This window comes from Budorcas taxicolor, chromosome 8 (assembly GCF_023091745.1).
Source record: "Budorcas taxicolor isolate Tak-1 chromosome 8, Takin1.1, whole genome shotgun sequence".
In the NCBI taxonomy this organism is placed as follows: Eukaryota; Metazoa; Chordata; class Mammalia; order Artiodactyla; family Bovidae; genus Budorcas; species Budorcas taxicolor.
The window spans coordinates 72,130,405-72,153,873 of record NC_068917.1 but is presented as its reverse complement, the minus strand read 5'-3'; the positions used below and the strand labels follow the sequence as shown (position 1 = coordinate 72,153,873).

Sequence of the window (23,469 nt, the reverse complement as noted above, 5' to 3'; positions counted from 1 at the left end):
GCTGGTCCAAGGATCCCTGCCTCCCCTCTGGCCTCTCGAGGAAGGCTCCCTTCAGGCCTTTCATGGCGCCCTTCTCCAGGAATGGTGCAGTGACCTGGGACAAGGCTGGCCACATCCGTGAACTCATCCCTTCAATGGATTGGGGGTGGGTGGGGTGGCACTGCCCATATCCCAGGCTGGGTAAAGGCAGGCCAAGGATGGCTTCCACAAGGAGGCAGGGGAGTTGTACGGGGTGGGTGGTGGGTGCCCCAGGGGAAGGGAAGCGCCTGTTGGGCGTGTGGGTTTCTGTGTGTGTCTGAATCTGTCTCTGTGTGTTTGAATCTGTCTGTTTGTGTCTGTGCTCTGGAACCACCCCCGCAGAGGAGCTGGGATGCTTCCTCGGGTGGAGGGTGCCTTGCATTCCCATTTCCTCTCCTCCTCTCTGCTCCCTCCCAGGAGCCACTCCCATGGGCTCCTCTCCAGTCCTGGGCCTGGAGACACTGGGATCCCAGGCCAGAGGCCGACCCCCAGAACACAGGGTGGGAGGGCATCTGGTCCCACTTCTTTGGGCAACGGATGAAACTGGGACCCTTAGACCAAGAACAGAATAGAGTCTAGACCCTTCTAGCACGGCTAGTGCAGGACACCCCCTTGGAAGGGGGCTTGGGTCTGGAATGGTGGACAGCAGCTTGGCCAGATGAGGACCAGGCTGGGCAGAGTGGGGCCAGCGAGTGTGCCTGTGTGCCAGAGCTGGAGACGACCAGGAGCCAGTGGTCCAGGAGGCACGGGGTGGCTGGCGTGGGTCAGAGCGCCCATCACTGACCCGTGAGAACTCGACTGCCCCTGCCAGCTCTGGCACTGACCCCTCCCAGCCGCCCTGCCCTGGCACCCCTGGGGGCACCCCGCCCCATCGGTGGCCTGGACCGGCCCCTCCCGCCCTTTGCTCCAGTTCCCGGGCTTGGCACCTATAGTGGGGGTGCTGCCCGCCTGCCAGGCTCCGGGGCCGGGCCCACGGGAGGGTGGGGCGGCTGGGAAGCTGGCACGCTGCCCCGGGGGAGCCTCTCTCGGCAGGCGCCCGGGTGCCGCGGGGGGGAGGGGGGAACAAAGGGCTCATTCTCCCCGTGCGCAGCCGGTGGCATCGCCGGGGCGTTGGCGGAAGCCCCCGGGGCCGGGGAGGGGGCAGGCCCAGGCGGGGCCGCCGAATCACGGGCTCCTGTTTCCCGCAGGGTGCTGGAGGAGGAAACCGGCGGAGCAGCTTCCCCACTCTCAGTTGCGCGTCTGGCGATGGCGATCAGAGGTCCTGCTGCCCTCTCCGCTGGGCTCTCCCTCCATTAGCCGCGCCGCTCCGCGCTGCGCCCTCGCTGGTGCCTCTCTCCCGGGTCGCGGGATCGGCCCCCCTTCCAGGCACGACCCCCTCCCCCCGGCCCCCCGGCCTTTCCCCCCAACTCCGCCATCTCCGACCCGGGGCGCGCGTTCCCCCCGGCCCGGCTCCCTCTCTCCCTCCGGGGGCACCCGCTCCCTAGCCCCGGCCCGGCCCTCCCCGCGGCGCAGCACGGAGTCTCGGCGTCCCATGGCGCAACCCACGGCCTCGGCCCAGAAGCTGGTGCGGCCGATTCGCGCCGTGTGCCGCATCCTGCAGATCCCGGAGCCCGACCCCTCCAGCCTGCGGCCCTAGAGCGCCCCCGCCGCCCCGGGGGAAAGAGAGCGCGAGCGCGCTGAGCAGAGAGCGGGAGAAAGAGTCCTCGCCCGCCGGCCAGGAGGCCCCGGAGCCGGCCCATGGGGAGAGGACGCCCGGTGTCGGCCACCACGACCGCCGCCGCCCGCGCCGCGCCGGGCCCGTGAAGCCCAGGTAAGCGCAGAGACGGGCGCCAGATCCGCGCCTTCTGGGGACGCCCATAGCCGGGCATTTCCGAACCGAGCCGGCTACAGGGGACGCCCGTAGCCCTGCATTTCCGAACCGAGCCGGCCACAAGCAGGGAGTGAGCTCTGCTTGCTCCTCTGGGCTGGGCCACACACCTCTGAAAGTTAGGATGCCCGACAGGGCTGAACTGTGTCAGAGCAGTGGCCCCAGAAAACCCAAGCGCCCTATGTCACGGCTCTCCTGGGTTCCCTCGCCTCCTTCCTGGGGCTTCCCCTACTGGGCCATGCCGCCTTGCTGGGAGAGTGCAGCAGCTCCGGTACCACCTGTCATCCTGGTCCTTTGCACGCACGTTCAATTTTCCCTCCTTTGCCTCTCTCTGGGGCCCAGCCTGCTTTCCCCGCCTCCTTCCCTCCCCCCGGCCAGGCTGCAGTTACCAGCGTCCACAGCCGCCCTTGCACTGCGGGCTAGACTGGGGTATATAGACCCATCTGGCCTGAGGCCTCTAACTCCCCTCTCCCAGACTGGCTCACTCCTTCCCTTGGGGCAGCGATGGGGACCCCAGCCCCCAGCAGTTGTCCTGGGCTCTGCCTCGGGAGCCAAGAAACTGTAAAGCACCGCTAAGAGGCTGCTTCTGTGTAGAGACGGATTCGGGCCAGCAGCCCTGTTCTTCCCGATGACTCCAGCCTGCCCTGCCTGCACTGCCCACCCACACAAGCCCAGGTGGGGCTCGGGGTGGCCTGGCAGCACCCCAGGAAACAAAGATGCAGTGCAGGAAGAGGCTTCCGAAACTGTGCATCTCCCAACCGTGTTTGACACAAGGGCACACCGAGGCCCAGAGGAGTGAACTGACTTGCCCGAGGTCACACAGCAGGGGACTGGATCAGGGCCAGGATCCAACCTTCTTGTCTCCCAGGGCAGCACCTTCTACAGAGCTCATCTTTTGGGTTCTCACCCTCTGTCCTTCCCCATGGCTCATGACCAGTTCCAGGCTCAGCGAGGCCAGGACATGTCATCCTAGAAATGGTAGTCTCTGACAAGGGGCTCTGGCCCAGGTGGGCTGTCAGGTCCCAGGCACTTGGGGGAAAGGATAACCTCCCCACTACTGGGGCATCCCACCCAGGCAGGTCCTTCGAGTCTCATGTGGGCAGGTTGCATGGAACCTAGCTGTAGGTTGGCACTTGCCTTACTGGTTTGGGGTGCCTTGGTGCTGCAAGGGCGGTGCCAGGAACTGGGGTGCTTGAAGCATGTTTCTAAGCAACTCATGCCGTCATGGTTCTGCTCCAGGGACCCCCTCTGGGAGAGCCCCATGAGGGCAGGAGAGTGATGGAGGGTCCGCCCAGCTTCCTGAAGGACAGCCCAGCCTGGGAGAAGACAGCCCCTGAGAATGGGATCGCAGGACGGGATCTAGACACCCCACCACGAGATGGCCTGCGCCCTGCGGCACTGTGCCTGGGAGAGCCTGCTCCCTTCTGGAGGGGTGTCCTGAGCACCCCAGGCTCCTGGCTGCCCCCTGGCTTCCCGCAGAGCCCCAAGGACACGCTCCCTCTGGTGGAGGGTGAAGGTCCCCGGAATGGAGAGAGGAAGGCTGGCTGGCCAAGCAGCAAGGATGGGCTGCGCTGGAAGGAGGCGATGCTTACCCATCCACTGGCATTCTGTGGCTCACCGTGCCCGCCTCGCTACAGCCCCCTGGTTCCTGAGCATAATGGTGGCCATCCCAAGAGTGACCCTGTGGCCTTCCGACCCTTGCACTGCCCCTTCCTTCTGGAGACCAAGATCCTGGAGCGAGCTCCCTTCTGGATGCCCACCTGCTTGCCACCCTACCTAGTGTCCAGCCTGCCCCCAGAGCATCCATGTGACTGGCCCTTGGCCCCACACCCCTGGGTGTACTCCGGGGGCCAGCCCAAAGTGCCCTCCGCCTTCAGCTTAGGCAGCAAGGTGAGTGTTGGAGCAGAGAGGGTACCTGGGGCTGAGGCCACACATGGGAGCTCAGCAGGCTCCGGGGGCAACACTGGCAGGGCCAGACCACTCTGCCAATCCATTCTGATGAAAAGATAAGGTGGTACCCAGGTTGGGGAGGAGGCTATCAGCTCAGACAGAGTCAACACCAAGCAATTCCTTTTCTGGGCATAGCCTTCTCATTAGGTGATGTTTACCCATCTGCTGGCATTCTGCCTGCCTCGCTACAGCCCCCTGATTCCTGAGCATAAGGGTGGCCATCCCAAGAGTGACCCTGTGGCCTTTGGGCCATTTCAGGAACTGACTCACCCATTGTCCACCCAGAAGGAGACCCTGGGAACTGGGGCCTCAGAATGTGTGGTCTTGTTCTGGGAGGAGGGGCAGACAAGGTCCTCTGGGATGTGCTGGTGGTCCTATGGCCTGTACCTATGGCACCTCTCCTCCAAGTGGCCTCCAGGGTCATCTCCGGGATGAGATGTAAAATATTTTGAATCCAGTATGGTACAGGGTATCACACCATCTGAATAGATCCTGAAAGCCCTTTGACTGTGTGTGGCATTAACCCTTTAGTTGCTGGATTATGGGGAGACCTGAGAAATCCTGGGGAAGGATCTGGGATATCCAAGGCTATGAGGCTGTGCAGCAGGCATTTAGAGATCCAGTGCCTATTAACCAGTACATTCTTCTGTATTTTCACAACTCTTAAAGCCACACAGGCACACACCCGTTCTTGTCCTTTTAAGCACTGGGAAGCAAAGTCAGCACTAGCTTAATCCCTTCTCCTCTCTTTAGGGCTTTTACCACAAGGATCCAAGCATACTCAGGCTGGCAAAGGACCCATTGGCAACTGTGGAACCTGGGCTGCTGGGCTCAGCCCCTGGTGGGCATCTCCAGAGAACTGGGGAGGTGGAACACCCTTCTCTCCACCAGAGGGAAGGAGAGACAGGAGTTGGCAGGCATCCGAACCTTTGTCCCCTTCTCCTGGGACATCCAGACACTCTGGCCCGGACCCCGTGGCCCACTTGTTCCCCAGGCCTGGTTCATACTCTTGGCAATGTTTGGGCTGTCCCTGGAGGTGGGAGCCTTGGGTACCAGCTGGGGCCATCAGCCACAACAAGGTGCCCATCTCCTGGACCTCATACCACCCAGGCAAGCTGTTGCTCATCTCACCCACCAGCTAGAGATGACCCTTGTGGGCAGTGCCAGGAGGACCTGGAGGGGGCCACCAGTGAGCCCAGTGAATCCAGCGAGGAAGCCTATAAGACCCCTGGTCCCAGGGCCTGCCCGCCCAGCCATCACACCAAGCTGAAGAAGACGTGGCTCACTCGACACTCTGAGCAGTTTGGGTGCCCAGACAGCTGCCCTGGGGAGGAGGAGAGCCCGGCAGCCCAGCTGCCAGCCCGCAAGAGGTCAAGCAGCCCCGAGGTCCAGGGAACCGCGAGCAGCCCAGCTGCCAAGCGCCCGACCGGTCCTCTCCCGGGCAGTGTGGGTCAGGGGGCCAGAGGCCGGCAGGAAGTGCTGGACTCATTATTTGGGAACAAGGTGGAGACAGAACAGCGTGATGACCACAGAGGTAAGGGGACCGAGATGGGGTGGAAGCGGGGACTGCTGGGGGCCCTACTTGGGAGGGCACCACTGGGACAGGGGCTTTCCAGGGAGGTGGGGTCAGTATACCTTTATGAGTGGGTTACACCCAGCTGCCCCATTGTCCACCTCAATGGGGTAGTTCACTGAGTCCCTTAGCATCTACAAGCCAGAGCCTTCCAGCAAGTGGCTCCTATTTTCCTGTGCCTCCTCCCAAGTCATGGCATACTAGTGAGAATATAATGACAGGGTTCAGTGCCTGGAGTCAAAGGACCTGGGTCCTGACTTGACTGATTCGGTGCTGTGTGACCTTGGGCTAGTTACTTCACCTCTCTGGACTTCAGTTTCTTCATCTATAAAATGGGGATAAAGACAGCACCTACCTCGTAAAGACTGCTGCAGAGATGAAACCATATCATTCACATGAAGGACCCTAAGTAAGCACCCAATGAACAGGCATCTCTGTGATTATCTGGGCCACAAACCCCATTGGAGAATTGGCTCTCCTGAAGGACCCCTTGTCCTGCCCCAGGAACAAATGACAAATCTCTGGGCCAGCTGGATCATGGAAAGTCAGTGTGAACATTGCTGGTGTTAGGACTTGGGCACGACTTGGACCCCTGTGTCACGCGGTGCCCTTCACAGAGGCTGGCACTGCCGACCCAGCCTCGGTTCCTCGGGACCGCCTCAGTTTCTCGGCCTCCTGGAAGCTGGGCCTGGATCAGGACTCTTTCGCTGGCCTTGCACCCCTGCGCCTGGCACGGGTCTTTCTGCACTCTCCCAGGCCTCTGCCTGCAGTGGGAAGCTCTTGGCTCCTCCACCGCCTTCTTGGGTTACTGCACCTGTGGCCTGTGTTGAAACTCTGCGGCCTTCTCACCTTCCAGCGCCCTCCATCCACGTTGGGATTGCCTCTTCACGCTGTCACACAGCCAGTGGCATCACTGAGCCGGAGGCAAAGCCATCCCAAGTCTACACCAACTGTATCTAGAGCCCCAGCTACCCTAGTATCATAGAGCCCACCTCGTGGCCCATCAGTCCGTGTCAGGGCTCAGCTCTTTTGAAGTTTTTGGAGGCCTGCTTCTCTTGTTCCGAATCAGGCCTCATAGGCCTGGGCCTAGGAGCTGCGCTGGCCCCATGTGGGGGCGGGCTGGGTGCTAAGGCAGGGCCTGGGGCTCACCAAAGCCCAGGAGGCCCAGATGCCCGACCTGCTGCCATATCTCCTCAGGACCCCGGGACGACGGGGCCAGCCTGCAGGCCCCAGGGCCCCAGGATACACCTGGCGTGCCTCCTGTGGCAGGCATCACTCAGTGCCAAGGCTGTGCCCAGGCAGCTGGCGAGACGGGAGGGCCTGCCCGCTACTCCCAGCCACTGTCCAGGTGAGCCTGTTGCCCCTGGCTGCCCCCAGCACCCTCCCAGTGGGGGCTCCCCGCTCACTTGCCTCCACCCTGTCTCCAGATTGCCGCTGGGAGGGGAGCAGCCACAGGAGGAGGACTCGGCAGCCAGCTCCGAGGAGGGAGGAGGGTCTGGCCCGGAGGCTGGGCTCAGCGTGGGCCTCGCCAAGCACCTGCTCAGCGCACTGGGAGACCGACTGTGCCGTGTTCTGAGAAGGGAGCGGGAGGCCCTGGTCTGGGCGCACCAGGAAGGTGAGTGCACCCATGGGGCATTCACGCTGTGAGGGCCTGATCCTGTGGCCAGTGCTTTCTCATGGGACCTCCTTCCCTGCCAGTACTGCCTGCCCATCCTGCCTCCAGCTCAGCTCAGGAGCTCCTGCCTTGCTGTGCCCATATTTCCAGCTCAGGCTCTGAGTCAACTTGTATTCTGAAGTTTCTGGCCTGGGCGGAGGATGTTGGGAAGGTGTAAAACCTGGTCTGGCCCAACGCTTCTAGAGCTTTGGGCTTGCTAGGGAAACAAGATTGAATGCCAAGTGTTTGTAAGAGCTCCAGGAGGTGGCGGGGGAGCTCCCTGTGGCTTTGCACGGGAGGGAAAGCTTCCGGGGCGGCCAGCTGTCAGGCCCTGGGAGGCTGGTAGGATTGGGGCCAAGGTTAGAGGTCAACAGAGTGTGGCGAGGTGTTCAGCTAGTGCCTCTGGCTCCAGCCTCTCCCTCCTGTTTGTTGTTGTTTGGTCACCAAATCATGTCTGACTCTTTGTGACCCCATGAACCACAGCACGCCAGGCTTCCCTGTCCTTCACCATTTTCCGAGTTCGCTCAGACTTATGTCCATTGAATCAGTGATGCCATCCAACCAGCTCATCCTCTGTCACCCCTTCTCCTGCCCTCAGTCTTTCCCAGCATCAGGGTCTTTTCCAGGCTCCCTTCCATGGGATCCTGGAAAACACACACCCTCGGCCTTGTTACTCCCTGGATGAGGCCCATAGGTGGTTCCCTCTTTTTTTAATTTTGTATTGGGGTATAGCCAAGTAACAATGTTGTGATAGTTTCAGGTGGACAGCAATGGGACTCAGCTGCACATATATATGTATCCACTCTCCCTCAACCTTCCCTCCCATCCAGGCAGTGGTGGCTCCCTCCTATCCTAGAAAGTCCAGCCCCTTCCCCTCTCACAGCCAGCTCCTGTCCACCCTACCACTCCCTCCGTCCGGATTCCCGGCACACCGCATCACTGTCTGCACAGCTCACTTGAGCTTGTCTGCTCCCTCGGGCCTTGGCACCCTCAGATCCCTCGTCTGGAATGCCCTTCTCCTCCCTTCCTACCTGGTGAATGAAAACTTACTCATCACTTGGGGCCCGTTTGGGCAACTGTCCCCACCCTCACGCTTCCATCCCGCTCATAATCTAGCAGCCACCCCGTGATGCCATGATCACTGCCGTGTTTGTGGGCTCATCTCTCGCCTTGTGATGTGAGTGCTGGGAGGGCAAACACCAGGTTCTGACCAGCTTTGAACTACCAGCACCCAGTCCGAGATGGGACAAGTGTGTGTCTAATGAGTAAATGAACGTCTGCTCACCAGCGACCTCCCACCTGCCAGCAAGTGCTTAGTCTGAAACTCTGGGTGAGAGAGGGAGTAAGGTTTCCTCTTCTGAGATACAGAGGAGTCCCTGAGGAAATGGTCTTCCCAGGTGGCACTAGTGGTAAAGAACCTGCCTGCCAATGCAGGAGATGGAGTAGATGCAGGTTCAGTCCCTGGGTTGGGAAGATTCCCTGGAGGAGGGCATGGCAACCCACTCCAGTATCCTTGCCAACCCACTCCAGTATCCTTGCCAACCCACTCCAGAATCCCATGGACAGAGGAGCCTGGTGGGCTACAGTCCATGGGGTCGCAAAGAGTCAGACATGACTGAGTGACTTAGCACGCATGCCCCTGAGAAGACCCCACTGCCCTGGAGGATGAGGGATGAAAGTTTGTATTGGGTGGATCTGGAAGCCCTGGGACAGGCATTGGAGGGGCATACTGACTGAGCTGTCCTGGATGGGTTGGTTGCAGATGGTGGTGTGGTAGAGGGGCTGTTGAGTGATCCAGGGTGACTGCAAGAGGCCTGTCTCCCTTTTGGGGTAACCCCTCAGTGAAAACTGCCCCTGTCTGTGCATCCCTCCCACATGAGGTCCCCAAAGGGGCCACTGGCTTGAGGCCCCTCTGACCCTGTTCTCTCCTGTGGTTAGCAGGCCAGGCACCAGTCGGGACTGAGGACGCCCCAAGCCTTCCACGCTGCTGCAGCCACTGCCACCACGGACTGTTCAATACCCACTGGCGATGCCCTCACTGCAGCCACCGGCTGTGTGTGGCCTGTGGTCGCATGGCAGGTGCTGGGAGGACCAGGGAGAAAGCAGGTAGGAAAGGAGCTAGGGGCCTCGGAAGGGCTGCTTTAAAGTTCATGGTCAGGGACTTCCCTGGTGGTCCAGTGGTTAAGACTCTGCATCCACTACAGGGAGCATGGGTTCAATCCCCAGTCAGGGAACTAAAATTCTACATGCCCCAAGGCATGGGCCAAAAAAAAAAAAAAAAGAGTTCAAGGCCATTTCTTGGCTAAGTCTCCCCAAGAGTCTCCCTCCCCAGCCTGCTCAGTGCCTCTTGGGCCGGACAGTTTCCTCTCCAGATCAGAGGGCCATGCCTGTGTTCTAGCCCACCCTTGAAAGAAGTCACACGCCTACTCTCTGTCCCTCACTTTGCTCAGCTTGTACTTTTTTAAACCTCACAACACGAGGGGTGGATATTATTGCCTCCATTTTCCAGATAGGAAGAAAAACTCACGTTAAGTGACTTGCCCAAGGTCACACAACAAGTAAGTGTTAGGTCCAGAATTTAAAGTCAGGTCTTCTGATTCCAAGTCCTGCTGTCTTCATGGTTCTCAGCTTTCTCTCCCTTGGCTCAACTCGGCCACCTCAACACTTGAAGTTTCCCAGTGTTCCAACAGACATGGCCAAAAAGAGTTCCAGGGTCAGAAACCTTTCGGAACACTGTATTCTACACGATCATCTTGCAATGCACTCAGCATATTAAAGGCTCTGTGTTCTGCAAGCAGAGGATCTTATGTCACTATGGAACCCAAGTTTCCCAGAAGGCCCGTGTTTTGTAGATTGTCAAGGTCCCCGATTGAAATATCATGCCCTTGCCCTTCTTCCCTAACCTTACCTTAACCTGAGGTTACCTTGATTTCCTGACCCACAGCTTCTGCCTTCCCACCCCAACAGGCTCTCAGGGACAGTCCACAGAGAAGTGTGGCCAGGAAGCTGGGCACAGTGCCGGTTCCCTGATGCTCACCCAGTTTGTCTCCAGTCAGGGTGAGCTCTCTTGGAGGGGCAGGGTGGACAGAGGGTGGGTCCAGGGGGAGACCAGCTTCCTGTGTGGATGTCCCTCAGCGCTATCCCATGTCTTCCTGGTGAGTGAGGCCAAGCAGTGCAGGAGTGGCCCCCTGTCTGCCGTCACTGGCAAGTCCCATCTCCGCTCTACCCCTTACAGCTTTGGCAGAATTAAGCGCTGCAATGCACCAGGTCTGGGTCAAGTTTGACATCCGGGGGCACTGCCCCTGCCAAGCTGATGCCCGAGTGTGGACTGCTGGGGATGGAAGCCTGCAGGTAAGAAAGCAGGGCATGGGATAGGGCGCTACCCTGTGGGGCCCAGGATAAGGCAGTGTGTCTTCAAATCTCTGACCTCGGCAGGGTTTGGTCCTTCAGTGGGAATGAAGAGGGACGTGGAAGCTGGGTGAAGTTGGGACACTTCTCTTCTTCCCCTGGGGACCAGAATCCCTGGAGTGAGCTCGAGCATCTGCCCCCACCCAGGCCCCAGAAGTCCTCACTCTGCCTGCCGGGAGCTCCCACCTTTTTTGTGCGTGTTCTTGGTATAACTGCCAGCATTTCTTCTTTCTGCTTGGGAGAGCGCGCCTGCAGGCAGAGTATGCGCCCGTCTTCTCAGTATGTGCATGCGTATTCACCTGTTTCAGTTGTGTCCGTCCGTGGACTGTAGCCTGCCAGGCTCCTCTGTCCATGGGATTCTCCAGGCAAGATTACTGGAGTGGGTTGCCACCCTCCTCCAGGGGATCTTCCTGACCCTGGGATCGAACCCACGTCTCTTATGTCTCCTGCATTGATTCAGATGGCTTCTTTACCACCAGAGCCACCGTAGGAAGTCCTCTTCTTAGTATTCCCCACACCTAATACAGAGCAGGTGCTCAATATGCATTTCACAGTTTTTTTTTTTTATGAAGTTCATGTACTTAACTATAAAAGTCATATATTCAATAAATAGTTTAGAGAATGGTTTTTGTGTGTTAGATACTGTATACACTCCAGCTGTGGAAAATGTGGAAAATATAGATAAGAAAACAGCAATGGCTTATAATGTCACCATTGTCGTTTTGACATATTTCTTTCCAATCATTTGCCTCCATGTTTATTCCAGCCTCTTTTACATAGACTTTAGATCCGGCTGCACGCATGAGTCCATGGGCACCTTTTCTCCACCTAATGCTCTATCATATGACATTTTGCTCCTTGTAAACACCATTTTAGGACTTACAGGGGTCCACTGTGAATACCTGGGGGTTGAATTGGATTGAGCTGCATTTGCCATTTTTACATCTCTGATTGGATTGGGGGGGTGGTGGTGACTGGGTTTAACAGAAGGAGCCAACGGAGAAAACTCCCCCAACTCCACAACCTTCCTGCAATGGGGATACCAACAGGATCAAGGACATTAAAGAGGGTGAGCAGCCCCCTGCCCCTCACTCAGACTGTGTGGGGGAAGCTGAGTCAGGTTGGAAGCCCCAGGAGAGATTGGAATTGCTTTAGCCATCCATACCCCCATCACCATTTCTCTCCTCAAGTCATCCTAAAGAAAGTGGTGTGTGTGTGTGTGTGTGTGTGAAGTCAGTTCAGTTGTGTCTGACTCTTTGAGACCCCATGGACTGTAGCCCACCAGGCCCCTCTTTCCATGGGATTCTCCAGGCAAGAATACTGGAGTGGGGTGCCATGCCTTCCTCCATCTAAAGAAAATCAATCTCAGTAAAATCTAGGACAAGACTTCTAGCTCTTTTCTGTCCAGACCCCTGATCTGAGTCCCTCGTTTGGAGAGGCCCTAGAGACCCTGCCAGGAAAGCTGGTGGGAGGTGAGTGCATCTAGGGCAGAGTTGAGATGGGCAAGGCCAGCGAAGGCTGAACAGGCATAGCCAGGAGATGAGGGAAGCACGTGTGTGGGCAATGGAACCTCTACAGAAAGGTGAAGCCCCGCACCCCTCTCCTTCACAGAGACCCCAGACTCCACAGAGACCCCGGCAGAAGACCGTGCCAGCCGAGGGCCCCTGCCTTGTCCCTCTCTGTGTGAACTGCTTGCCTCCACTGCTGTCAAACTCTGCCTGGGGCATGAACGGATACACATGGCCTTTGCCCCTGTCACTCCGGCCCTGCCCAGCGTGAGCAAGGGCATAAAGGGAGGCCTGGGGGCCCGGGACCCAAGCTGGGCTACCCTCCCCTGTAGGCTCAGGTGGGTCCTAAGTACTCCCTCCCCTCTGTCCCTCCCTCCCCGCAGGACGACCGCATCACCAACATCCTGGACAGCATCATTGCGCAGGTCGTGGAGCGGAAGATCCAGGAAAAAGCCCTGGGGCCGGGGCTGCGGGCAGGGCCGGGAATGCGGGCCGGGCCGGGCCTGCGCAAGGGCCTGGGCCTGCCCCTCTCCCCCGTTCGGCCCCGGCTGCCTCCCCCTGGAGCTCTGCTGTGGCTGCAGGAGCCCAGGCCTCAGCGAGGCTTCCACCTCTTCCAGGAGCACTGGAGGCAGGGCCAGGTGAGGCTCCCAGCTCTCACGGCCTTGCCTGAGAGGCCTGAGGGAGGCTTCCTGGCTCTTTGGCCCCGCAATCCTCAGTGCTCTGTGCTTGCTTTGAGGGGTTACCCTAGTCAGGGGGGCTGTGATGGGGTCCCTGGTGTCTGGGTTGAGTCTGTTGGGCATGACCACCCTCCTCCGAATACACACAGGGCCTTTGATCTTGAGGCCAAGGCAGACCTGGTCAGTCACTCAGAGGGAACAAGGCTGGTCCCCATGCCGTTCTGGTGCCCGACAACATGCTACAGTCTGGCCCCACTGGGTACCCGCTCCATTCTCCCCATGTTCCCCTTTCTTTTCCCACTGCAGCCTGTGCTGGTGTCAGGAATTCAGAGGACACTTCAGGGCCACCTTTGGGGGTCAGAAGCTCTCGGGGCACTCAGAGGCGAGGTGCAGGCACTGACCCACCTTGGGCCTCCCCAGCCCACCAGCCTGGGCAGCGCAACATTCTGGGAGGGATTCTCCCAGCCTGAGAGTGAGTATCGCAGATGGGGAGGAAGAGGCGGGAGCCTGAGCCTGGGGTGTGGCAGTGGGCAAGGCCGTGGAGTCTCAGAGTGGACCTGGGGGAGGCTAGAAGCAGAGCCCCCTGCAGAAACTAGACTCTATCACCACCATGGGAGCAGGGCCCTCTGGGCCCATGAGGTTTCTCCCTGAGCCAACAGCTGTTCTGTCTCCCTGCTAGGTCGCCCAAAGTCAGATGAGGGCTCGGTGTTCCTACTGCACAGAGCTCTGGGGGACGAGGACACCATCAGGTATGTGGTGCCAAGGGCTGCCCGGGCCTCCCCACATCTCCTGTTTGGCCTTGGGATCCTCAGTGCTCTGTGCTTGCCTTAGGGGGGTTACCCTAGTCTCAGGGGCTGTGACAGGGTCCCTGGTGCCTGAGTTGAGTCTGTTGGGTGTGACATTACCCTCCCCCTGCCCCCCCAACACAGGGTAGAGAACCTGGCTGCCAGCCTCCCACTCCCAGAGTACTGTGCCCGCCATGGGAAACTCAACCTGGCTTCCTACCTCCCTCCCGGCCCTGTCCTGCGTCCACTGGAGCCCCAGCTGTGGGCAGCCTATGGTGAGTCTCCACTCCACTCCTGCCCAGTCCCTACCCCTCTACCTATCATCCCCAAGAACCCATGAGTCTGTGCCAAGGTCCTGGGGCCTATTCCCAACTAGCCTTTCTCCACCTCCATACAGGTGTGAGCCCACATCGTGGGCACCTGGGGACCAAGAACCTCTGTGTGGAGGTGACCGACCTGGTCAGTGTCCTGGTACATGCTGAAGCCCCCCTGCCCGCCTGGCGCCGGACACAGAAAGGTGCGTCCTCAGCTGGAAGCAGGGTGGGCACAAGCTTCTGAGGCGAAGTGGTGTCTCTGCTGGCCCCGGGTCCTCCTGAGCTGTCTTTCTTTCCCAGATTTCCTCTCAGGCCTGGACGGGGAGGGGCTGTGGTCCCCGGGCAGCCAGGTCAGCACCGTGTGGCATGTGTTCCGGGCACAGGACGCCCAGCGCATCCGCCGCTTTCTCCAGATGGTGAGGAGGGAGCCGGGGGCCCCTCCCCTTCCCCTCCCAGCCCCAGGAGCTCTCCCTCTGTGTGTGCCCTGTGTGCTCGCCCCCTCACCTCAGGTGAGCTGGACTCGACCGGTGCGGAGGAGGCAGACGGGGCCCTTAGGAGAGGTGTGTGGTGGGGCGCACAGCAAGTCGGGGGTTGAGGCAGGACCTGGTGATGGAGTGAGGCACGAGCTGCCGCCAGCTGGGCCCTGGGTCTATCGTCTTCGTCAGTTGTCACCGGTACCACATTCGGTAGGGCTTCCCTGGGGGCTCAGGATGGTAAAGCATCTGCCTGCAGTGCAGGAAACCCAGGGTTCAGTCCCTGGGTCGGGAAGATGCCCTGGAGAAGGGAATGGCAACCCACTCCAGTATTCTTGCCTGGAGAATTACCCGGACAGAGGAGCCTGGCAGGCTACAGTCGATGGGATTGCAAAGAGTCGGACAGGATTGAGTGACTAACCGACCCACTTTATGAGGAGGTGCCCTTTGGGGTGCTAGCAAGCAACAGCTGAGGGGGGGCAGCCATAGTAGGCAGAGGGAGAGATGGGACCTAGAGAAGGGGCAGGGAAGGAGAAGAGGAGGGGTTGAGCAGAAGGTGGCCGAGGCCCTGTGGTTCCAAAGTCCAGCGGAGCCCTGATTGTCCTAGGGAAGGGACGCCCACCAAGGGTCACCCCTGCTCAGGCACATGCGCACACACAGACATGCAAGTGTCAGCGCGGCTGTCCATCACCACCCCCCTACCCACACGTGTGGAAAGATGGGTGGACTCACATGGGCTGGAACACACAGAGCGGAGCAGACCACAGTATGCCTTCACACACACATGGCCTTGTCTGGGCTGGGTGTGGCCGGATGTGGGCAGTCCTGAATGGCCAAGCCGATGATTCATGGGGAGGGTTGGAGGGGCATAGCCTCACTGAGAGGCCTGGGAAACACTGCTCAGATTTCAGGTCGGACTTCTTGGCACCTGCCTGGGATTACCCTACAGTCCAGCCTACGGTCCAGCCTGACTCATCAGCCTGGTCTTGGAGGTCTGAACCCTGAGCCCAGGGATAATGGCTGAGGTCCTAACTGAAGGGCTTGGAAGGAGCTGGTGGGCACCTGGAGCACAAGGCTGGGTTCCATGGCCTCCATGAGCCCCTGTCTGCACAAGAAGCTCCCCACTCTGGTTGGAGAGGGGAGGGGTGGTGAAGGCCCCCCAAAGCTTTGCCTGCTTCAGAGGTCTCAGCCTAGACAGTCTAGGTTCATCCACTGAGAGTCAGAACTTCTGAGTCTGGATCTGGGATCTTAGGAGAATCTGACGAAAGCTTCAAATTGTCTTCCTAGGGACATATGGCTACCTACTCACCCACTTTAGCATGCAGTTCAGGATGTCCCAGGACTCCACCAAGTTAAGAGATCCTGGCATAGACGGTTTATGAGTTGCAATTCTGCAGGATGTCTTCCTGGGTTTTGGAGAAAGGAGTACCTTTGGAGGAGGGAGCAGAGAGCCCAGGGCCAGAGACACAGAGGCTATTCAAGCCATCTATCCCCAGGAAAAGCAGAGATTTGGACCGTCTGCCTCAGACTCTTAATCCTTCCTTCTGATCTTCTTCCAGCCAGATCTCTGCTTTGCTGGCCTAAGCGGCCCCAGGCCCCAGTACCCGGGTCCTGTCCCCGTCACCTCTACATCCTCCCCGACCTGCCCTTCAAGACTCTACAGCTCCTACCTGTGTCTCTGGCCTTTGGGAAGCCCATGCCCCATCTTCCTGCAGCCCTACCCTAGCCTCTCCCCCACTCCACTTGCTCATCCCTCCTTCTCTTCTTTGAGGTGTGCCCCACTGGGGCAGGAAACTTGGAGCCTGGTACCCCTGGCAGGTGCTACCTGGACGCAGGGCTGCGGCGGCGCCTGCGGGAGGAGTGGGGTGTGAGCTGCTGGACCCTGCTGCAGGCCCCCGGAGAAGCCGTGCTGGTGCCCGCGGGGGCTCCCCACCAGGTGCTTCCCCAGCGCGTGCCAGTGGGGGCTCTGCAGAGAGCTCAGAGTATCAGAAGCAGTCTCCAGGCTGTTACACCCTCTGTTCTTCCTGCGGAGCTAGGCAGAACAGGAAGTCACGCCTCCGTTGGAGGGAAGAGGAGAATTCTGTGGTCTTGAAGTCATCAAGCTTACTGGGCATCAAGCTTATCCCTCGATGTCTGCTCTGCCTGCACCATCTCTGGCATCCCCTTGGCCTGCTTTTGGCCACACCCTTTGTGGTGCCCCTTGCTGGATCCAGGGCGTCCGCTCTCTGAGAGCTGGTTGGGTGGGGCTCATTAACCAGAAGTAGAGCTCAGGGATCAGAGGGGCAGGATGCGTCACCCTGAGTCTCCGTTGACCACCCCCCTGACCTGTCTCCTCCCTGGCACAGGTGCAGGGCCTGGTAAGCACAGTGAGCGTCACTCAGCACTTCATGTCCCCTGAGACCTCTGCCCTCTCTGCTCAGCTCTGCCACCAGGGGCCCAGCCTGCCCACTGACCACCGCCTGCTTTATGCCCAGGTGAGTGGAACACTGGCCAGGAGCCTGGGTGTGCTGCCCAATTTCGCCATCAAGCAGAGCTGGGTCCAGGGAGGGCCTTCTTGGCAGGGTGAGCCCAGGGGCATGACTGTAAACTCCTTGTCCTCTTTCTTTCTCCTAGATGGACTGGGCTGTGTTCCAAGCAGTGAAGGTGGCTGTGGGAACATTGCAAGAGGCTAAATAGGGGTGGGAGGTCCCAGGTGTCTGGGGTGGAGGTCAGGGGCAGGCATGGCTTCAGCAGAGAATGGCACTGGGGAACTTGGGGACTTTGGATCAATTCCGCACTCTGGATACAAACAGGCACCACGTTCCCTGCCCTTGACCTGAGCCCTGATGCCAACAACCACAGTGCCACTGAAGCTTACACCTGCCCTTTGCATACTGGCACTTGCTCTGCCCCTAAGCCCTTCTCCAAGGTATCAGACCCAGACTGGGGGGTGACTGTCTCCTAACCCCTGCCCCCAACCCAGCAGACAAACAGCCCTTCCCTAGGGGACCTCAGGCATCATTCTGGCTTAAGCGACACCTTCTGTTGCTGCTTCACCTCCTGCTGTCTCCTGTGCCTGAGCTCTGCTCATACCACCCACATCCTCCTGGGCTCCCAGAGGCCCTTCTCCCTGCAGGTGTGCTAGACAAGGGGTCACTGACATCCCGCCTTCCTGCCACAGAGCTGTGAAGTGTGGGGAGGGGACGGCCTCAGGTCACCATCTAGGCTTGGCCGGAGGGCGCGATAGATATGGGTGAGGCCCCATCCCTGCTCCCTCCTCTGCCTCCTTCCTTCTGGATTTCCATTAAAGGCTGTTGTTTTGTGAATGCTGCCTTGTGGTTGGCCCTGCTCCTGCAGGCCACGTGGACAGGGAGGGAGGGGGACACCTGGAACTGGAGCAGGGTGGGAGGGGACTGAAGCAGTGGTGACAGGGACCTCAGACACCCCTGCCTGCTCCTCTTAGGGTGGGGGAGGGCGCTGTGTCCCTCCCTCCCACAGAGGAGCAAAGGGGGGCTGACCCTGAGGATGCTCCTGACAGCAGGCAAGGCGGAGGTCTCGGTCACAGCAGCATGGCATCTCCCTGTGTGACACTAGAGCCCCAGAAGCCCTAACTCACCTTGCAAACTTCAGGCCAGACATCTCTCCTGTCTGAACTGGAGCTCTGGGAGTCTGGCCCCAGAAAGCCCCTGACCAGCCTTTTGCCGTCGGTGCCCATGGCCAGCCCCATGCCCACTGGCTGGTGCTGGAGACAGTTGACAGTCCCTCCCCACCCCTAGGGCCCTCTGGTGTGGCTCCACCCCTCCCCTCTTCCTTGTATTTCTCACCCCCAACACGCTCTGACTCTTGTTACAATTGTTCCTGCGGTGGTTCTGGGAATGTTATTTTTTTTATGAAATAAAATTTTTTATTATAAATTTAATATACTTTCAGAACTTTTAGAAAATAAGAAAAACCTGTATACTATTTATCTCCACTCACCTTCAATCCAACCACTCTTATGTTGGTGTATTTCCTTTAGTTTTTTTTTCTCCAGGGATCTGTTTTACACATGGTTGAATTGGGGGTGTTTTGCATTAAGTTTCTTTCTTTAACACTGATCATCATTTTCTGGGTTGCTCTCTAACCTTTATTTTAAGAAAGTGTTAGTTGCCCAGTCGTGTCCGACTCTTTGCCATCCTATGGACTGTAGTCCACAGGCTCCTCTGTCCATAGGATTCTCCAAGCAAGAATACTAGGGTGAGTTGCCATTCCCTTCTCCAGCAGATCTTTCTGACCCAGGGATCGAACCCCAGTCTCCTGCATTGCTTCCAGATTCTTTACCATTGAGCCACCAGGGAAGCCAATTTATTTTAAATGGTCACTTATATTGTTTTAGGCTTGGCAGTGATTTACATAAACATCGCCCATTTTTCCAAATAATTCAATTTCTTCCTTGTATGCAAGGCTAGGCTATTTTCATTTTTTTTCCTGGGATAGGAAAAGAAAAGAAAATTAAGGAACTACTGCCTTTGATGTGTCAGTGTTTTAACTGATCTCATTGAAACCCTTTATCATAACTTTGGGGTCGATATTATTTAATTCTGTTTTACAGAAGAGGAAAGAGGGAGGCCGGGGTTAAGTCACACCCAAGGTCACACAGCATCACCCAAGGTCACACAGCAGTTTTACTGGCAGCACTGGGGCTGGAGCCAGGTTTCCTGACTCGAGCTACCTCATGGATATCACAGCCTTCACACTTAATGGGCTTTGCAGATGGCCTTGCTGCTGTCTCCTCTGTCCTCTTCCTTCCAGTACAGACAGGCACTTCGCAGCTGCTCTTGTTCCAAGTGGCACAGAGTGAGCTGTCCTTACCTATATCTCACCTTGTAATGCTGTGTCCTAATGTCACCCCAGAACCCCCTACACGGGGTCCTTCCTGTGGGAAGACGGGGAAGGCCTCGTGACAGGGCCTCTCCCCTCTCCGGGCCTCTCCCCCTTCCAGTCCTGCCACCTCCCTTTTCGTGGCGCGTTGTAGCATCCTTGAGGGCATATTGGGTTGGGCTCCTAGGGAACAGAAGGTGGACCAAATGTTCCAGGACTCACCTGGGAATGAAGCCAGTCCAGGTGGGGACTGACCCTGAAACAACCTGGGGCCCTTGGTGGCCCTCTTCCTCAAGGAGGCTCAGTGGGCCACCCCCAGTCCTGCCCTGTCCTTTGGGCCTTTGATTCTCCCAGCATCCTGTGGTCTACCTGCTCTAGTCCTGCTCACTGGCCCAGATTTCACAACCTCAGAGCTGGAAGTGACATCAGAATGTACATAGCCAACTCTGCCTTTCTCTTTTTTCTTATCAAATACATTTTTTAGGCTTTTTTCTGGGCGGGGGGGCTGTACTCTGTGGCTTGTGGGATCTTAGTTCCCCAACAAGGACTGAAGCCAAGCCATAGGCAGTGAAGGTGGTAAGTCTCTTTTTTTCTTTTAGACTTTTTATTTTGAAATGATTTGAGGTTTCCAGTTGAGTCACAGAGATACTACAGGAAGTTCCCAGTTAGCTTTCATCTAGCTTCCTCCCGTGGTAACATCTTAAATAACCGTGGTAGTGGTGGTACTAAATTGCTTCAGTCGTGTCCACCTCTTTGCAACCCTACGAATGGTAGCCCGCCAGGCTCCTCTCTAGGCATAATACTGGGGTGGGTTGCCATGTCCTCCTCCAGGGGATCTTCCCAACCCAGGGATCGAACCCTTGTCTCTTAACATCTCCTACATTGGCAGGTGGGTTCTTTACCACTAGCATCACCTGGGAACCCCATGTAACCAGGGTACAGTGATCAAAATATAAGAAACTGGTACTGATACAACTCTATTAACTAAGCAACAGACTTTATTGGGCTTTCACCAATTTTGTTTGAGGATCCACTCATCTTCCTTACAGGTGGCCTGGAGGGTAGATGTGGCTCCCTCGAGGTCACTTGGGAAGCTAGTGGTAGGGCACAGGTTGAAGTCGGGCCTCCTCCTCCCAGTGCCCTGGGCTGCTGCCCTCCTCACCCTTCCTGCTTTGTCCAGGGCCAGGGCTGCTGCTCCTTTAAAGAACTCTAACTTTATAGACACCCTTACCCCACCTTGCTTGCCCGGCCCGATTCTGAGGTTGCCTACACTGTCTTTCTGCACACGTGCTCACATGCACATGCTTGTCCACAGGCCCTGAAATGGCTGGTCCAAGCCTGGCTCCTGTGGGCGCTGGAAGCATTGCACCGCAGGGCCAACCAGTTCAGCCACTTCTGTCCACTGGGCTGCATGCGGCCACCCACACAAGCCAGTGCTCTAGCCTCTGTGGGAATGGAGGACGCAGAGCACATTTGATGGAGCCCTACCTTGGTTTCAGGTTCTAGAGGTTTCTATCTCAGCTTCTCTCCCTCCCTCAGCTTTTCCAGTTCTGCCTTAGGGCCTCTCCTGTCTCCTGTCTCCATCTGGTGTGTGCCCTCTGACACCTGGAGACAATCACTTTCTGTTTTCTTTCTCAGCATCTCGGAAGGCCTGGTAAAGAACCCTCCTGCCGATGCAGGAGACATAAGAGAGGTGGGTTCTACCCCTGGGTCAGGAAGATCCCCTGCTGGAGGACATGGCAACACACTCCAGTATTCTTATCTGGAGAATCCCATGGACAGAGGAGCCTGGCAGGCTACAGTCCGTGGAGTCGCAAAAAGAGTCAGACATGACTGAAGTGGCTTAGCATGGTACAGCACAACCCCCTCTAGGGCCTTCCACCCATGGGGCCCTCCACTGTTTACAGCTGGTTTTCAAGTTTCTCTCATGTGCTTCCCATCACCGGGGTGATTAGGTCCACTCAACTGGCGAGGAACGCTTTGCCCAGTGATAATGGGGAGAGTGGAGCCGCGGTTTGCCACAGTCTTTGCTCTTCCAGGCAGTTAGGCTGTCTGGTGTTTATCTTAGGCCGCCTCTGAGGCTTTCAGAGCCCTGCCCAGACATGATCTCACTCTCTCTCAAATCATCCCTGGGAGGCAGAAGGGAGTCTGGGATGAATGCTGTCCCCATTTCACAGATGTGAAAATAAAGGTCTAAACACACACAGACATGCATGTGTGCCCGGCAAATATGTGAAAAAGTTGCTTTGCAGTCCTGGGAGCCTGATTTCAGCCCTGTGAATTCAGTTGTTTGGAACGTTTGAGGTCTTGGTTGGGGTGGGGGTGGCAGCGTTCACAAGTGCCTCACATGATTGCAGCTCCCTCAGGGATAACCCACAGCTTAATCCAGTGCCCTGCCTCCAGAGACCTTGCAGTCAGTTTAGTATTTGAGAAGGGCCTAAGGAGGCTTATCTGGTGTGGCTGGAATTCTCTAGACTACGGTCTAGTTCATGGTGGCCCTTAGGCACATTTTATAAGTGAGCCTTTGTTTGGTAGCCACAAAGGCTGTGGCCAGGAGAGCCCAGCCTGGAGCATTGCTGGGCTGCTTGATGGTGGTGACCCATGCTGGACAGTCCAGAGAGTTCCTCTCATGATGGCTCACCTTCCTAGCAGTCCTGGGAAGGAAGAGCTGTTAGCAACTTATTGTAGAAAAAAACAGAGACATCACTTTGCCAACATAGGTCCATATAGTCAAATCTATGGTTTTTCCAGTAGTCATGTATGGATGTGTTAGACCATAAAAAAAGCTGAATGCCAAAGAACTGATGCTTTCAAATTGTGGTGTTGGAGGACTTCTGAAAGTCCCTTGGACAGCAAGAAGATCAAACCAGTCAATCCTAAAGGAAATCAACCCTGAACATTTATTGGAAGGACTGATGCTGAAGCTGAAACTCCAATACTTTGCCCACCTGATGTGATGAGACAACTCACTGGAAAAGACCCTGATTCTAGGAAAGATTGAGGGCAGGAGGAGGGGACGACAGGATGAGATGGTTGGATGGCATCACCAACTCAATGGACATGAGTTTGAGCAAACTCTGGGAGATGGTAAAGGACAGGGAAGCCTAGCGTGCTGTAGTCTGTGTCTCACAAAGAGTTGGACATGACTTAGCAACTGAATGACAACAAGAAAGACAAGGAAACAGGCCCACAAAACAGACCCACAAACAAGTCCCTGACGCTATTAGGGCACAGAATCAACCAGGGAGCAATGGCTGGGCATCCAACTCCAAGTCCAATGCTTAGCTCCACCAAGCTACTGTCCCCCCAAAAAGGGGCACGACCAAAGCCAGGAGGAGGGAAAAGGGAGCCCTCACTGGGACTGAGGAGCTCAGACTTGTCTGGTTTCAGCTTTTTCCTTCCTGTCCTGAGAAGAGGTTAAAGGAAGAAGGAAAGGTCAGGCTGGGGGAGAAGGAGGAGCTCCTGAAATCAACCCACACCTTGCTCTCAACAGACCAGAACCCCACCAACGTAGTGGTGGCGGAGCGAGGGGCAGGGGGCGAAGGGGGGGGCGGAGGGGAGGCGGGCGGCTGGGGGGGCGGGGGCGGTAATAACAAAGTTGAAGGAGCAGTACCCATCCCCTGAAGGGGAGCGGGCCCGGACCCTGCTTAGGAAATGCGCTGGACTGGAGGCCGGGACAAGGTTGATGACGGCTACGCGCACTGATCTCTGCTCCAAGTTCTGCCTCCCATGGCCAGGCACACCTCGACCATCCCCGCTCTGCAATCTCCCTCCTCTGAGCGCCTGCGGCATCTCATGCCCAAATCAATTTTTTGAACCAATCTTGTAGCACTCGACTTATAAGTCAGCTGGCTTTCCATTATTTGTTTACGTCCACCTTTCCAACTAGATCAGAATCTTCTCCAAGGCAGGAGCTCTTGTCCTCCCTGCCACGTGACAGCCAATACTTTCTCAGTAGAGAAATAAGGTTATTTGGGAAGTGTCATTTAGGGCAATGCCAAGGTTTGTTTACAAGTGCTGGACACTGGGTCCACCCCGAGGGCCCGGTGACGTCTTCGGGTTTGTGATGTCACCGTCGCTGGCTGCTGCGCCGCTCCGCAGCCTGCGGGCAGGTGACGTCACCGTCGGAACCCGTGCAGACAAGTGCACGCTGGAGGAATCAGCGATGCTGGCGGCCTGAGATGCCGGGAAACAGGAGGAACCGATGCAATGGCAGATGCGGTGTGGCGGCCGCACCACCTGGGCTGGGCGCCTAGCCCCATTATGGACTGGCTCCGCCCCCGCCGTGACCTTTGCGCGCCAGCCAATCCGAGCCGGCCGCGGTGACGCGCAGCCTATCAGCGTCCACAACACGCCGGGCGCTTCCGTGTTCGCGAGCGCGCCCGACCCGAGTCCTTCGTGGG

At 57.6% G+C, this 23,469-nt stretch overlaps 1 protein-coding gene across 3 annotated transcripts; it reads left to right on the top strand.

Annotated features, from left to right (window-relative positions):
• Nucleotides 1–1,684: 1,684 nt before the first annotated feature.
• HR (HR lysine demethylase and nuclear receptor corepressor) lies at nucleotides 1,685–18,041 on the top strand. 3 transcript variants are annotated; one of them, XM_052644696.1, is made up of 19 exons: nucleotides 1,685–1,828; nucleotides 3,125–3,775; nucleotides 4,589–5,369; nucleotides 6,606–6,756; nucleotides 6,836–7,023; nucleotides 9,004–9,168; nucleotides 10,030–10,119; nucleotides 10,298–10,413; nucleotides 11,458–11,539; nucleotides 12,082–12,245; nucleotides 12,362–12,616; nucleotides 12,962–13,127; nucleotides 13,335–13,404; nucleotides 13,585–13,715; nucleotides 13,838–13,957; nucleotides 14,055–14,170; nucleotides 15,999–16,163; nucleotides 16,573–16,701; nucleotides 16,841–18,041. In XM_052644696.1, the coding sequence occupies exons 2-19, from the start codon at nucleotides 3,164–3,166 to the stop codon at nucleotides 16,901–16,903; spliced, it is 3,564 nt and encodes a 1,187-aa protein (XP_052500656.1). In that variant the 5' UTR covers nucleotides 1,685–1,828; nucleotides 3,125–3,163; the 3' UTR covers nucleotides 16,904–18,041. The 3 variants fall into 3 exon arrangements, with proteins under 3 accessions (XP_052500656.1, XP_052500655.1, XP_052500654.1); XM_052644695.1 differs by having other exon boundaries at nucleotides 9,001–9,168; XM_052644694.1 differs by having other exon boundaries at nucleotides 9,001–9,168; nucleotides 14,055–14,263.
• Nucleotides 18,042–23,469: the final 5,428 nt, after the last annotated feature.